Raw genomic sequence first — 14,714 nt, forward strand, 5'->3', positions numbered from 1 at the left:
TTAGTCTCACTATGTGGCTCTCTTTAGTCTCACTATGTGGCTCTCTTTAGTCTCACTCTGTGGCACTTTAGTCTCACTATGTGGCTCTTTAGTCTCACTATGTGGCTCTTTAGTCTCACTATGTGGCTCTTTAGTCTCACTATGTGGCTCTCTTTAGTCTCACTATGTGGCTCTCTTTAGTCTCACTATGTGGCTCTCTTTAGTCTCACTATGTGGCTCTTTAGTCTCACTATGTGGCTCTTTAGTCTCACTATGTGGCTCTCTTTAGTCTCACTATGTGGCTCTTTAGTCTCACTATGTGGCTCTTTAGTCTCACTATGTGGCTCTTTTGTCTCACTATGTGGCTCTTTAGTCTCACTATGTGGCTCTTTAGTCTCACTATGTGGCTCTTTAGTCTCACTATGTGGCTCTCTTTAGTCTCACTATGTGGCTCTCTTTAGTCTCACTATGTGGCTCTTTAGTCTCACTATGTGGCTCTTTAGTCTCACTATGTGGCTCTTTAGTCTCACTATGTGGCTCTTTAGTCTCACTATGTGGCTCTTTTGTCTCACTATGTGGCTCTCTTTAGTCTCACTATGTGGCTCTCTTTAGTCTCACTATGTGGCTCTTTAGTCTCACTATGTGGCTCTTTAGTCTCACTATGTGGCTCTTTAGTCTCACTATGTGGCTCTTTTTAGTCTCACTATGTGGCTCTCACTATGTGGCTCTTTAGTCTCACTATGTGGCTCTTTAGTCTCACTATGTGGCTCTTTAGTCTCACTATGTGGCTCTTTAGTCTCGCTATGTGGCTCTTTAGTCTCACTATGTGACTCTTTAGTCTCACTATGTGGCTCTCTTTAGTCTCACTATGTGGCTCTTTAGTCTCACTATGTGGCTCTCACTATGTGGCTCTCTTTAGTCTCACTATGTGGCTCTTTAGTCTCACTATGTGGCTCTTTAGTCTCACTATGTGGCTCTCTTTAGTCTCACTATGTGGCTCATTAGTCTCACTATGTGGCTCTCTTTAGTCTCACTATGTGGCTCTTTAGTCTCACTATGTGGCTCTCTTTAGTCTCACTATGTGGCTCTTTAGTCTCACTATGTGGCTCTTTAGTCTCACTATGTGGCTCTCTTTAGTCTCACTATGTGGCTCTTTAGTCTCACTATGTGGCTCTTTAGTCTCACTATGTGGCTCTCTTTAGTCTCACTATGTGGCTCTCTTTATTCTCACTATGTGGCTCTTTAGTCTCACTATGTGGCTCTTTAGTCTCACTATGTGGCTCTTTAGTCTCACTATGTGGCTCTTTAGTCTCACTATGTGGCTCTTTAGTCTCACTATGTGGCTCTCTTTAGTCTCACTATGTGGCTCTTTAGTCTCACTATGTGGCTCTTGCTCTTTAGTCTCACTATGTGGCTCTTTAGTCTCACTATGTGGCTCTTTAGTCTCACTATGTGGCTCTTTAGTCTCACTATGTGGCTCTTTAGTCTCACTATGTGGCTCTTTAGTCTCACTATGTGGCTCTTTTGTCTCACTATGTGGCTCTTTAGTCTCACTATGTGGCTCTCTTTAGTCTCACTATGTGGCTCTTTAGTCTCATTATGTGGCTCTTTAGTCTCACTATGTGGCTCTTTAGTCTCACTATGTGGCTCTCTTTAGTCTTACTATGTGGCTCTCTTTAGTCTCACTATGTGGCTCTTTAGTCTCACTATGTGGCTCTCTTTAGTCTCACTATGTGGCTCTTTAGTCTCACTATGTGGCTCTTTAGTCTCACTATGTGGCTCTCTTTAGTCTCACTATGTGGCTCTTTAGTCTCACTATGTGGCTCTTTAGTCTCACTATGTGGCTCTCTTTAGTCCCACTATGTGGCTCTTTAGTCTTACTATGTGGCTCTTTAGTCTCACTATGTGGCTCTCTTTAGTCTCACTATGTGGCTCTTTAGTCTCACTATGTGGCTCTTTAGTCTCACTATGTGGCTCTCTTTAGTCTCACTATGTGGCTCTCTTTAGTCTCACTATGTGGCTCTTTAGTCTCACTATGTGGCTCTCTTTAGTCTCACTATGTGGCTCTTTAGTCTCACTATGTGGCTCTCTTTAGTCTCACTATGTGGCTCTCTTTAGTCTCACTATGTGGCTCTTTAGTCTCACTATGTGGCTCTTTAGTCTCACTATGTGGCTCTTTAGTCTCACTATGTGGCTCTTTAGTCTCACTATGTGGCTCTTTAGTCTCACTATGTGGCTCTTTTGTCTCACTATGTGGCTCTTTAGTCTCACTATGTGGCTCTCTTTAGTCTCACTATGTGGCTCTTTAGTCTCACTATGTGGCTCTTTAGTCTCACTATGTGGCTCTTTAGTCTCATTATGTGGCTCTTTAGTCTCACTATGTGGCTCTTTAGTCTCACTATGTGGCTCTTTAGTCTCACTATGTGGCTCTCTTTAGTCTCACTATGTGGCTCTTTAGTCTCACTATGTGGCTCTCTTTAGTCTCACTATGTGGCTCTTTAGTCTCACTATGTGGCTCTTTAGTCTCACTATGTGGCTCTCTTTAGTCTCACTATGTGGCTCTCTTTAGTCTCACTATGTGGCTCTTTAGTCTCACTATGTGGCTCTTTAGTCTCACTATGTGGCTCTCTTTAGTCCCACTATGTGGCTCTTTAGTCTTACTATGTGGCTCTTTAGTCTCACTATGTGGCTCTCTTTAGTCTCACTATGTGGCTCTTTAGTCTCACTATGTGGCTCTCTTTAGTCTCACTATGTGGCTCTCTTTAGTCTCACTATGTGGCTCTTTAGTCTCACTATGTGGCTCTCTTTAGTCTCACTATGTGGCTCTCTTTAGTCTCACTATGTGGCTCTTTAGTCTCACTATGTGGCTCTTTAGTCTCACTATGTGGCTCTTTAGTCTCACTATGTGGTTCTTTAGTCTCACTATGTGGCTCTTTAGTCTCACTATGTGGCTCTTTAGTCTCACTATGTGGCTCTTTAGTCTCACTATGTGGCTCTCTTTAGTCTCACTATGTGGCTCTTCTATGTGGCTCTTTAGTCTCACTATGTGGCACTTTAGTCTTACTATGTGGCTCTTTAGTCTCACTATGTGGCTCTCTTTAGTCTCACTATGTGGCTCTCTTTAGTCTCACTATGTGGCTCTTTAGTCTCACTATGTGGCTCTCTTTAGTCTCACTATGTGGCTCTTTAGTCTCACTATGTGGCTCTTGCTCTTTAGTCTCACTATGTGGCTCTTTTGTCTCACTATTTGGCTCTTTAGTCTCACTATGTGGCTCTCTTTAGTCTCACTATGTGGCTCTTTAGTCTCACTATGTGGCTCTTTAGTCTCATTATGTGGCTCTTTAGTCTCATTATGTGGCTCTTTAGTCTCACTATGTGGCTCTTTAGTCTCACTATGTGGCTCTTTAGTCTCACTATGTGGCTCTCTTTAGTCTCACTATGTGGCTCTCTTTAGTCTCACTATGTGGCTCTTTAGTCTCACTATGTGGCTCTTTAGTCTCATTATGTGGCTCTTTAGTCTCATTATGTGGCTCTTTAGTCTCACTATGTGGCTCTTTAGTCTCATTATGTGGCTCTTTAGTCTCATTATGTGGCTCTTTAGTCTCACTATGTGGCTCTTTAGTCTCACTATGTGGCTCTCTGTAGTCTCACTATGTGGCTCTTTAGTCTCACTATGTGGCTCTCTTTAGTCTCACTATGTGGCTCTCTTTAGTCTCACTATGTGGCTCTTTAGTCTCACTATGTGGCTCTCTTTAGTCTCACTATGTGGCTCTTTAGTCTCACTATGTGGCTCTTTAGTCTCACTATGTGGCTCTCTTTAGTCTCACTATGTGGCTCTTTAGTCTCACTATGTGGCTCTTGCTCTTTAGTCTCACTATGTGGCTCTTTTGTCTCACTATTTGGCTCTTTAGTCTCACTATGTGGCTCTCTTTAGTCTCACTATGTGGCTCTTTAGTCTCACTATGTGGCTCTTTAGTCTCATTATGTGGCTCTTTAGTCTCATTATGTGGCTCTTTAGTCTCACTATGTGGCTCTTTAGTCTCACTATGTGGCTCTTTAGTCTCACTATGTGGCTCTCTTTAGTCTCACTATGTGGCTCTCTTTAGTCTCACTATGTGGCTCTTTAGTCTCACTATGTGGCTCTTTAGTCTCATTATGTGGCTCTTTAGTCTCATTATGTGGCTCTTTAGTCTCACTATGTGGCTCTTTAGTCTCATTATGTGGCTCTTTAGTCTCATTATGTGGCTCTTTAGTCTCACTATGTGGCTCTTTAGTCTCACTATGTGGCTCTCTGTAGTCTCACTATGTGGCTCTTTAGTCTCACTATGTGGCTCTCTTTAGTCTCACTATGTGGCTCTCTTTAGTCTCACTATGTGGCTCTTTAGTCTCACTATGTGGCTCTCTTTAGTCTCACTATGTGGCTCTTTAGTCTCACTATGTGGCTCTTTAGTCTCACTATGTGGCTCTCTTTAGTCTCACTATGTGGCTCTTTAGTCTCACTATGTGGCTCTTGCTCTTTAGTCTCACTATGTGGCTCTTTAGTCTCACTATTTGGCTCTTTTGTCTCACTATTTGGCTCTTTAGTCTCACTATGTGGCTCTTTAGTCTCACTATGTGGCTCTTTAGTCACACTATGTGGCTCTTTAGTCTCACTATGTGGCTCTTTAGTCTCACTATGTGGCTCTTTAGTCTCACTATGTGGCTCTTTAGTCACACTATGTGGCTCTTTAGTCTCACTATGTGGCTCTCTTTAGTCTCACTATGTGGCTCTCTTTAGTCTCACTATGTGGCTCTTTAGTCTCACTATGTGGCTCTTTAGTCTCACTATGTGGCTCTTTAGTCACACTATGTGGCTCTTTAGTCTCACTATGTGGCTCTCTTTAGTCTCACTATGTGGCTCTCTTTAGTCTCACTATGTGGCTCTTTAGTCTCACTATGTGGCTCTTTAGTCACACTATGTGGCTCTTTAGTCTCACTATGTGGCTCTCTTTAGTCTCACTATGTGGCTCTCTTTAGTCTCACTATGTGGCTCTTTAGTCTCACTATGTGGCTCTCTAGTCTCACTATGTGGCTCTCTTTAGTCTCACTATGTGGCTCTTTAGTCTCACTATGTGGCTCTTTAGTCTCATTATGTGGCTCTTTAGTCTCACTATGTGGCTCTCTTTTAGTCTCACTATGTGGCTCTTTAGTCTCACTATGTGGCTCTCTTTAGTCTCACTATGTGGCTCTTTAGTCTCACTATGTGGATCTCTTTAGTCTCACTATGTGGCTCTTTAGTCTCACTATGTGGCTCTTTAGTCTCACTATGTGGCTCTTTAGTCTCACTATGTGGCTCTCTTTAGTCTCATTATGTGGCTCTTTAGTCTCACTATGTGGCTCTCTTTTAGTCTCACTATGTGGCTCTTTAGTCTCACTATGTGGCTCTCTTTAGTCTCACTATGTGGCTCTTTAGTCTCACTATGTGGATCTCTTTAGTCTCACTATGTGGCTCTTTAGTCTCACTATGTGGCTCTTTAGTCTCACTATGTGGCTCTTTAGTCTCATTATGTGGCTCTTTAGTCTCACTATGTGGCTCTCTTTAGTCTTACTATGTGGCTCTTTAGTCTCACTATGTGGCTCTTTAGTCTCACTATGTGGCTCTTTAGTCTCACTATGTGGCTCTTTAGTCTCACTATGTGGCTATTTAGTCTCACTATGTGGCTCTTTAGTCTCACTATGTGGCTCTTTAGTCTCACTATGTGGCTCTTTAGTCTCACTATGTGGCTCTCTTTTAGTCTCATTATGTGGCTCTTTAGTCTCACTATGTGGCTCTTTAGTCTCACTATGTGGCTCTTTAGTCTCACTATGTGGCTCTCTTTAGTCTCACTATGTGGCTCTTTAGTCTCACTATGTGGCTCTCTTTAGTCTCACTATGTGGCTCTTTAGTCTCACTATGTGGCTCTCTTTAGTCTCACTATGTGGCTCTTTAGTCTCACTATGTGGCTCTTGCTCTTTAGTCTCACTATGTGGCTCTTTTGTCTCACTATTTGGCTCTTTAGTCTCACTATGTGGCTCTCTTTAGTCTCACTATCCATCCATCCATCCATCCATCTTCTGCCGCTTTATCCGGGGCCGGGTCGCGGGGGCAGCAGTCTGAGCAGGGACTCCCAGACTTCCTTCTCCCCAGACACTTCCTCTAACTCCTCCGGGGGGATCCCGAGGCGTTCCCAGGCCAGCCGAGAGACATAGTCTCTCCAGCGTGTCCTGGGTCTTCCCCGGGGCCTCTTCCCGGTGGGACATGCCTGAAACACCTCCCGAGGGAGGCGCCCAGGAGGCATCCGGAACAGATGCCCGAGCCACCTCAGCTGGCTCCTCTCGACGTGGAGGAGCAGCGGCTCTACTCCGAGCTCCCCCCGTGTGGCCGAGCTCCTCACCTTATCTCTAAGGGAGCGCCCAGCCACCCGGCGGAGGAAACTCATTTCGACCGCTTGTATCCGCGATCTTGTTCTTTCGGTCACTACCCAAAGCTCATGACCAGAGGTGAGGTCAGAACGTAGAGCGACCGGTAAATCGAGAGCTTTGCCTTTCGGCTCAGCTCCCTCTTTACCACAACGGTCCGATGCAGCGACTGCATCACTGCAGCCGCTGCACCGATCCAACTGTCGATCTCACGCTCCATCCTTCCCTCACTCGTGAACAAGACCCCGAGATACTTGAACTCCTCCACTTGGGGCAAGGACACCCCACCCACCTGGAGAGGGCAAGCCACCTTTTTCCGGTCGAGAACCATGACCTGGGATTTGGAGGTGCTGATTCTCATCCCAGCCGCTTCACACTCGGCTGCAAACCGTCCCAGTGCATGTTGCAGGTCCGGGTTTGATGGAGCCATCAGGACAACATCGTCTGCAAACAGCAGAGATGAGATCCTGTGGTCCCCAAACCGGACACCCTCCGACCCCTGACTGCGCCTAGAAATTCTGTCCATAAAAATTATGAACAGAACCGGTGACACAGGGCAGCCCTGGCGGAGTCCAACATGCACTGGGAACAGGTCTGACTTACTGCCGGCAATGCGAACACAGCTCCTGCTCCGGTCATACAGGGACCGGACAGCCCTGAGCAAAGGGCCCCGGACCCCGTACTCCCGGAGCACCCCCCAAAGGACACCCCGAGGGACACGGTCGAAAGCCTTCTCCAGATCCACAAAGCACATGTGGACTGGTTGGGCAAACTCCCATGAACCCTCGAGCACCCGATGGAGGTTATAGAGCTGGTCCAGTGTTCCACGACCGGGACGAAAACCACTCTGCTCCTCCTGAATCCGAGGTTCGACTATCGGTCGGATTCTCCTCTCCAGTACCTTGGAATAGACCTTACCCGGGAGGCTGAGGAGTGTGATCCCTCTGTAGTTGGAACACACCCTCCGGTCCCCCTTCTTGAACAGAGGGACCACCACCCCGGTCTGCCAGTCCAGAGGCACGGTCCCCGAACGCCACGCGATGTTGCAGAGACGTGTCAACCAAGACAGTCCTACAACATCCAGATACTTTAGGTACTCAGGGCGGATCTCATCCACCCCCGGAGCCCTGCCACCGAGGAGTTTGCGAACAACCTCAGTGACTTCAGCTTGGGTGATGGATGAGCCAGCCTCCGAGTCCCCGGTCTCTACTTCCTCTTCGGGAGACGTGACTGAGGGATTAAGGAGATCCTCAAAGTATTCCTTCCACCGTCCGACGACATCCCCAGTCGAGGTCAGCAGGCCTCCACCCGCACCGTAAACGGTGTTTGTGAGACACTGCTTCCCCTTCCTGAGGCGCCGGACGGTTTGCCAGAATTTCTTTGGTGCCGACCGATAGTCCTCCTCCATGGCCTCCCCGAACTCCTCCCAGGCCCGGGTTTTTGCCTCTGCGACAGCACGAGCCGCGGCTCGCTTGGCCTGCCGATACCCGTCGATGACCTCCGGAGACCTACAAGCCAGAGTGGCCTGATAGGCCTCCTTCTTCAGTCTGACGGCATCCCTTACTTCCGGTGTCCACCACCGGGTTCGGGGGTTGCCGCCACGACAGGCACCGGAGACCTTGCGACCACAGCTCCGAGCAGCCGCATCAACAATGGAGGCGGAGAACATGGTCCACTCGGACTCAATGTCCCCAGCCTCCCCCGGGACACGGGAGAAGCTCTCCCGGAGGTGCGAGTTGAATACCCTACTGACAGAGGGCTCCACTAGACGTTCCCAACAGACCCTCACAATGCGCTTGGGTCTGCCGAGTCTGTCCGGCTTCCTCCTCCGCCAGCGGATCCAACTCACCACCAGGTGGTGATCGGTTGACAACTCTGCCCCTCTCTTCACCCGAGTGTCCAAGACACGCGGCCGGAGGTCTGATGACACGACAACAAAGTCGATCATTGACCTCCGGCCTAGGGTGTCCTGGTGCCATGTGCACTGATGGACACCCTTGTGCTTGAACATGGTGTTCGTTATGGACAATCCGTGGCTAGCACAGAAGTCCAATAACTGAACACCGCTCGGGTTCAGATCGGGGAAGCCGTTCTTCCCGATCACCCCTCTCCAGGTGTCACTGTCATTGCCCACGTGGGCGTTGAAGTCCCCCAGTAGAACAACGGAGTCCCCGGTCGGTGCACTGTCCAGTACCCCTCCCAAGGACTCCAAGAAGGCCGGGTACTCTGCACTGCTGTTCGGCCCGTAGGCCGCCACAACAGTGAGAGACCTGTCCCCCACCCGAAGGCGGAGGGACGCGACCCTCTCGTTCACCGGGGTAAACTCCAACACGTGGCGGCTGAGCTGAGGGGCTATCAGCAAGCCCACACCAGCCCGCCGCCTCTCCCCGCGGGCAACACCAGAGAAGTGGAGCGTCCAGCCCCTCTCGAGGAGATGGTTCCAGAGCCCAAACTGTGCGTGGAGGTGAGGCCGACTATATCTAGTCGGTATCGCTCAACCTCCCGCACAAGCTCGGGCTCTTTCCCCCCCAGCGAGGTGACATTCCATGTCCCCAGAGTTAGTCTCTGTGTCTGGAGATCTGGTCGCCGAGGCCCCTGCCGTCGACTGCCGCCCAGATCTCTCTGCACCGGCCCCTTATGGATCCTCCTGCGGGTGGTGGGCCCACGGGAGGGCGGCCCCACGTCGCTCTTTCGGGCTGTGCCCGGCCGGGCCCCGTGGGGTAAGACCCGGCCACCAGGCGCTCGCCATGGAGCACCCATCCCAGGCCTGGCTCCAGGATGGGGCCCCGGTGACGCCGATCCGGGCGACGTGAACTGCCTTGATTGTGTCGTCGTCATGTGTAGTCTCACTATGTGGCTCTTTAGTCTCACTATGTGGCTCTTTAGTCTCACTATGTGGCTCTCTTTAGTCTCACTATGTGGCTCTTTAGTCTCACTATGTGGCTCTTGCTCTTTAGTGTCACTATGTGGCTCTTTTGTCTCACTATGTGGCTCTCACTATGTGGCTCTTTAGTCTCACTATGTGGCTCTTTAGTCTCACTATGTGGCTCTTGCTCTTTAGTGTCACTATGTGGCTCTTTTGTCTCACTATGTGGCTCTTGCTCTTTAGTCTCACTATGTGGCTCTTTAGTCTCACTCTGTGGCTCTTTTGTCTCACTATGTGGCTCTTTAGTCTCACTATGTGGCTCTTGCTCTTTAGTCTCACTATGTGGCTCTTTTGTCTCACTATTTGGCTCTTTTGTCTCACTATTTGGCTCTTTAGTCTCACTATGTGGCTCTTTAGTCTCACTATGTGGCTCTTTAGTCTCACTATGTGGCTCTTTAGTCTCACTATGTGGCTCTTTAGTCTCACTATGTGGCTCTTTAGTCTCACTATGTGGCTCTTTAGTCTCACTATGTGGCTCTTTAGTCTCACTATGTGGCTCTTTAGTCTCACTATGTGGCTCTTTAGTCTCACTATGTGGCTCTCTAGTCTCACTATGTGGCTCTCTTTAGTCTCACTATGTGGCTCTTTAGTCTCACTATGTGGCTCTTTAGTCTCACTATGTGGCTCTTTAGTCTCACTATGTGGCTCTTTAGTCTCACTATGTGGCTCTTTAGTCTCACTATGTGGCTCTCTTTAGTCTCACTATGTGGCTCTCTTTAGTCTCACTATGTGGCTCTTTAGTCTCACTATGTGGCTCTTTAGTCTCACTATGTGGCTCTTTAGTCTCACTATGTGGCTCTCTTTAGTCTCACTATGTGGCTCTTTAGTCTCACTATGTGGCTCTTTTGTCTCACTATGTGGCTCTTTAGTCTCACTATGTGGCTCTTGCTCTTTAGTCTCACTATGTGGCTCTTTTGTCTCACTATTTGGCTCTTTTGTCTCACTATTTGGCTCTTTAGTCTCACTATGTGGCTCTTTAGTCTCACTATGTGGCTCTTTAGTCTCACTATGTGGCTCTTTAGTCTCACTATGTGGCTCTTTAGTCTCACTATGTGGCTCTTTAGTCTCACTATGTGGCTCTCACTATGTGGCTCTCTAGTCTCACTATGTGGCTCTTTAGTCTCACTATGTGGCTCTTTAGTCTCACTATGTGGCTCTTTAGTCTCACTATGTGGCTCTTTAGTCTCACTATGTGGCTCTTTAGTCTCACTATGTGGCTCTTTAGTCTCACTATGTGGCTCTTTAGTCTCACTATGTGGCTCTTTAGTCTCACTATGTGGCTCTTTAGTCTCACTATGTGGCTCTCTTTAGTCTCACTATGTGGCTCTCTTTAGTCTCACTATGTGGCTCTCTTTAGTCTCACTATGTGGCTCTCACTATGTGGCTCTCTTTAGTCTCACTATGTGGCTCTCACTATGTGGCTCTTTAGTCTCACTATGTGGCTCTTTAGTCTCACTATGTGGCTCTTTAGTCTCACTATGTGGCTCTTTAGTCTCACTATGTGGCTCTTTAGTCTCACTATGTGGCTCTCTTTAGTCTCACTATGTGGCTCTTTAGTCTCACTATGTGGCTCTCTTTAGTCTCACTATGTGGCTCTTTAGTCTCACTATGTGGCTCTTTAGGCTCACCATGTGGCTCTTTAGGCTCACTATGTGGCTCTTTAGGCTCACCATGTGGCTCTTTAGGCTCACTATGTGGCTCTTTAGGCTCACCATGTGGCTCTTTAGGCTCACTATGTGGCTCTTTAGGCTCACCATGTGGCTCTTTAGGCTCACTATGTGGCTCTTTAGGCTCACCATGTGGCTCTTTAGGCTCACTATGTGGCTCTTTAGGCTCACCATGTGGCTCTTTAGGCTCACTATGTGGCTCTTTAGTCTCACTATGTGGCTCTTTAGCCTCACTATGTGGCTCTTTAGTCTCACTATGTGGCTCTTTAGTCTCACTATGTGGCTCTTTAGTCTCACTATGTGGCTCTTTAGTCTCACTATGTGGCTCTTTAGTCTCACTATGTGGCTCTTTAGTCTCACTATGTGGCTCTTTAGTCTCACTATGTGGCTCTCTTTAGTCTCACTATGTGGCTCTTTAGTCTCACTATGTGGCTCTCTTTAGTCTCACTATGTGGCTCTTTAGTCTCACTATGTGGCTCTTTAGGCTCACCATGTGGCTCTTTAGGCTCACTATGTGGCTCTTTAGGCTCACCATGTGGCTCTTTAGGCTCACTATGTGGCTCTTTAGGCTCACCATGTGGCTCTTTAGGCTCACTATGTGGCTCTTTAGGCTCACTATGTGGCTCTTTAGGCTCACCATGTGGCTCTTTAGGCTCACTATGTGGCTCTTTAGGCTCACCATGTGGCTCTTTAGGCTCACTATGTGGCTCTTTAGGCTCACCATGTGGCTCTTTAGGCTCACTATGTGGCTCTTTAGTCTCACTATGTGGCTCTCTTTAGTCTCACTATGTGGCTCTTTAGTCTCACTATGTGGCTCTTTAGTCTCACTATGTGGCTCTTTAGTCTCACTATGTGGCTCTTTAGTCTCACTATGTGGCTCTCTTTAGTCTCACTATGTGGCTCTTTAGTCTCACTATGTGGCTCTTTTCACTCTGTTAAGAGCCCAAGCCGAGTATCCACCGACTGAGAGGGAACTGCAGACGTGTTCACTGTCCATCATCTTGTCCTCTGAGCAGGTCTGAGCAGGTGGGCTCCTCTGAGCAGGTCTGAGCAGGTGGGCTCCTCTGAGCAGGTCTGAGCAGGTGGGCTCCTCTGAGCAGGTGTGCTCCTCTGAGCAGGTCTGAGCTGGTCTGAGCAGGTGGGCTCCTCTGAGCAGGTCTGAGCAGGTCTGAGCAGGTGGGCTCCTCTGAGCAGGTCTGAGCAGGTGGGCTCCTCTGAGCAGGTCTGAGCAGGTCTGAGCAGGTGGGCTCCTCTGAGCAGGTCTGAGCAGGTCTGAGCAGGTCTGAGCAGGTGGGCTCCTCTGAGCAGGTCTGAGCAGGTCTGAGCAGGTGGGCTCCTCTGAGCAGGTCTGAGCAGGTCTGAGCAGGTGGGCTCCTCTGAGCAGGTCTGAGCAGGTCTGAGCAGGTGGGCTCCTCTGAGCAGGTCTGAGCAGGTCTGAGCAGGTGGGCTCCTCTGAGCAGGTCTGAGCAGGTCTGAGCAGGTGGGCTCCTCTGAGCAGGTCTGAGCAGGTCTGAGCAGGTGGGCTCCTCTGAGCAGGTCTGAGCAGGTGGGCTCCTCTGAGCAGGTCTGAGCAGGTCTGAGCAGGTGGGCTCCTCTGAGCAGGTCTGAGCAGGTCTGAGCAGGTGGGCTCCTCTGAGCAGGTCTGAGCAGGTCTGAGCAGGTGGGCTCCTCTGAGCTAACATACAGGGCTGTTAACAAAGGAGATGAGCTCGAGTTGGAGCTGGTTTTACCTGGATCACTTCCTGGTTCAGGACGGTCAGGACACGGCTCACGTTCTTAAACTCAACGTAGCGACTGACGTTTGATTGGATTAGAAGATCGACCAATGAGCCGCGAGAAAACAGCAACTGTAGAACAGAACACAGTCAGATGCCCCTCCCCCTGTGTCAGATGCCCCTCCCACTGTGTCAGATGCCCCTCCCCCTGTGTCAGATGCCCCTCCCCCTGTGTCAGATGCCCCTCCCCCTGTGTCAGATGCCCCTCCCTGTGTCAGATGCCCCTCCCTGTGTCAGATGCCCCTCCCCCTGTGTCAGATGCCCCTCCCCCTGTGTCAGATGCCCCTCCCTGTGTCAGATGCCCCTCCCCCTGTGTCAGATGCCCCTCCCCCTGTGTCAGATGCCCCTCCCCCTGTGTCAGATGCCCCTCCCCCTGTGTCAGATGCCCCTCCCCCTGTGTCAGATGCCCCTCCCTGTGTCAGATGCCCCTCCCTGTGTCAGATGCCCCTCCCTGTGTCAGATGCCCCTCCCCCTGTGTCAGATGCCCCTCCCCCTGTGTCAGATGCCCCTCCCCCTGTGTCAGATGCCCCTCCCACTGTGTCAGATGCCCCTCCCACTGTGTCAGATGCCCCTCCCCCTGTGTCAGATGCCCCTCCCACTGTGTCAGATGCCCCTCCCCCTGTGTCAGATGCCCCTCCCCCTGTGTCAGATGCCCCTCCCACTGTGTCAGATGCCCCTCCCCCTGTGTCAGATGCCCCTCCCCCTGTGTCAGATGCCCCTCCCCCTGTGTCAGATGCCCCTCCCCCTGTGTCAGATGCCCCTCCCACTGTGTCAGATGCCCCTCCCCCTGTGTCAGATGCCCCTCCCCCTGTGTCAGATGCCCCTCCCCCTGTGTCAGATGCCCCTCCCCCTGTGTCAGATGCCCCTCCCACTGTGTCAGATGCCCCTCCCTCTGTGTCAGATGCCCACCCTGACCTTTGACACCAGGTCGATGTTGAAGCGACGTCCTTCTCTCACTAAATCAGCCAGAGTCAGCTTCCTTGGCTCTGATTGGCTCTCGGACTCAGCGCAGGGCTCTGATTGGCTCTCGGACTCGGCGCAGGGCTCTGATTGGCTCTCGGACTCAGCGCAGGGCTCTGATTGGCTCTCGGACTCAGCGCAGGGCTCTGATTGGCTCTCGGACTCGGCGCAGGGCTCTGATTGGCTCTCGGACTCAGCGCAGGGCTCTGATTGGCTCTCGGACTCAGCGCAGGGCTCTGATTGGCTCTCAGGGACCTGTGAACACAACCATAAAAAGTACCTCACACTGGCTCAGTCAAATACACAATATATTTAAAGTATTCTTAAAATGACCAAATAAGTTCATGCAATTGTGAATAAAATATGCAAATATTATTAACAACAACAACAAAAACAACAACAGTGAAAATTATAAATATAATTTAGCTTTTGACAAAACAAACTCGGAAACAAAATCCTTTGTTCAGAACATTGCACCTGTCAATCATTTGTGTCGTTAAAACCATCTGTTTGCATGCACATGGTGTCGCACACATGGTGTCGCACACATGGTGTCGCACACATGGTGTCGCACACATGGTGTCGCACACATGGTGTCGCACACATGGTGTCGCACACATGGTGTCGCACACATGGTGTCGCACACATGGTGTCGCACACATGGTGTCGCTCACATGGTGTCGCACACATGGTGTCGCACACATGGTGTCGCACACATGGTGTCGCACACATGGTGTCGCACACATGGTGTCGCACACATGGTGTCGCACACATGGTGTCGCACACATGGTGTCGCACACATGGTGTCGCACACATGGTGTCGCACACATGGTGTCACACACATGGTGTCACTCACATGGTGTCGCACACATCGCACACATGGTGTCGCACACATGGTGTCACACACATGGTGTCACACACATGGTGTCGCACACATGGTGTCACTCACATGGTGTCGCACACATGGTG

General features: G+C 49.8%; 1 protein-coding gene across 1 annotated transcript in view; it reads right to left on the bottom strand.

Annotated features, from left to right (window-relative positions):
• The window catches only part of chm (CHM Rab escort protein), an 84,589-nt gene that overhangs the window by 52,534 nt on the left and 17,341 nt on the right, over positions 1–14,714 (bottom strand). Inside the window, exons 7-8 of the mRNA XM_072459683.1 lie at positions 13,701–14,000; positions 12,741–12,857 (exon numbers count right to left, since the gene is read on the bottom strand). Of these exons, the coding sequence (XP_072315784.1) occupies positions 12,741–12,857; positions 13,701–14,000 (417 nt within the window). The remainder of the gene's footprint in view (positions 1–12,740; positions 12,858–13,700; positions 14,001–14,714) is intronic.

Source organism: Eucyclogobius newberryi, unplaced genomic scaffold, assembly GCF_026437365.1.
Source record: "Eucyclogobius newberryi isolate DKJ021-1_F unplaced genomic scaffold, fEucNew1.0.hap1 SCAF_25, whole genome shotgun sequence".
In the NCBI taxonomy this organism is placed as follows: domain Eukaryota; kingdom Metazoa; phylum Chordata; class Actinopteri; order Gobiiformes; family Gobiidae; genus Eucyclogobius; species Eucyclogobius newberryi.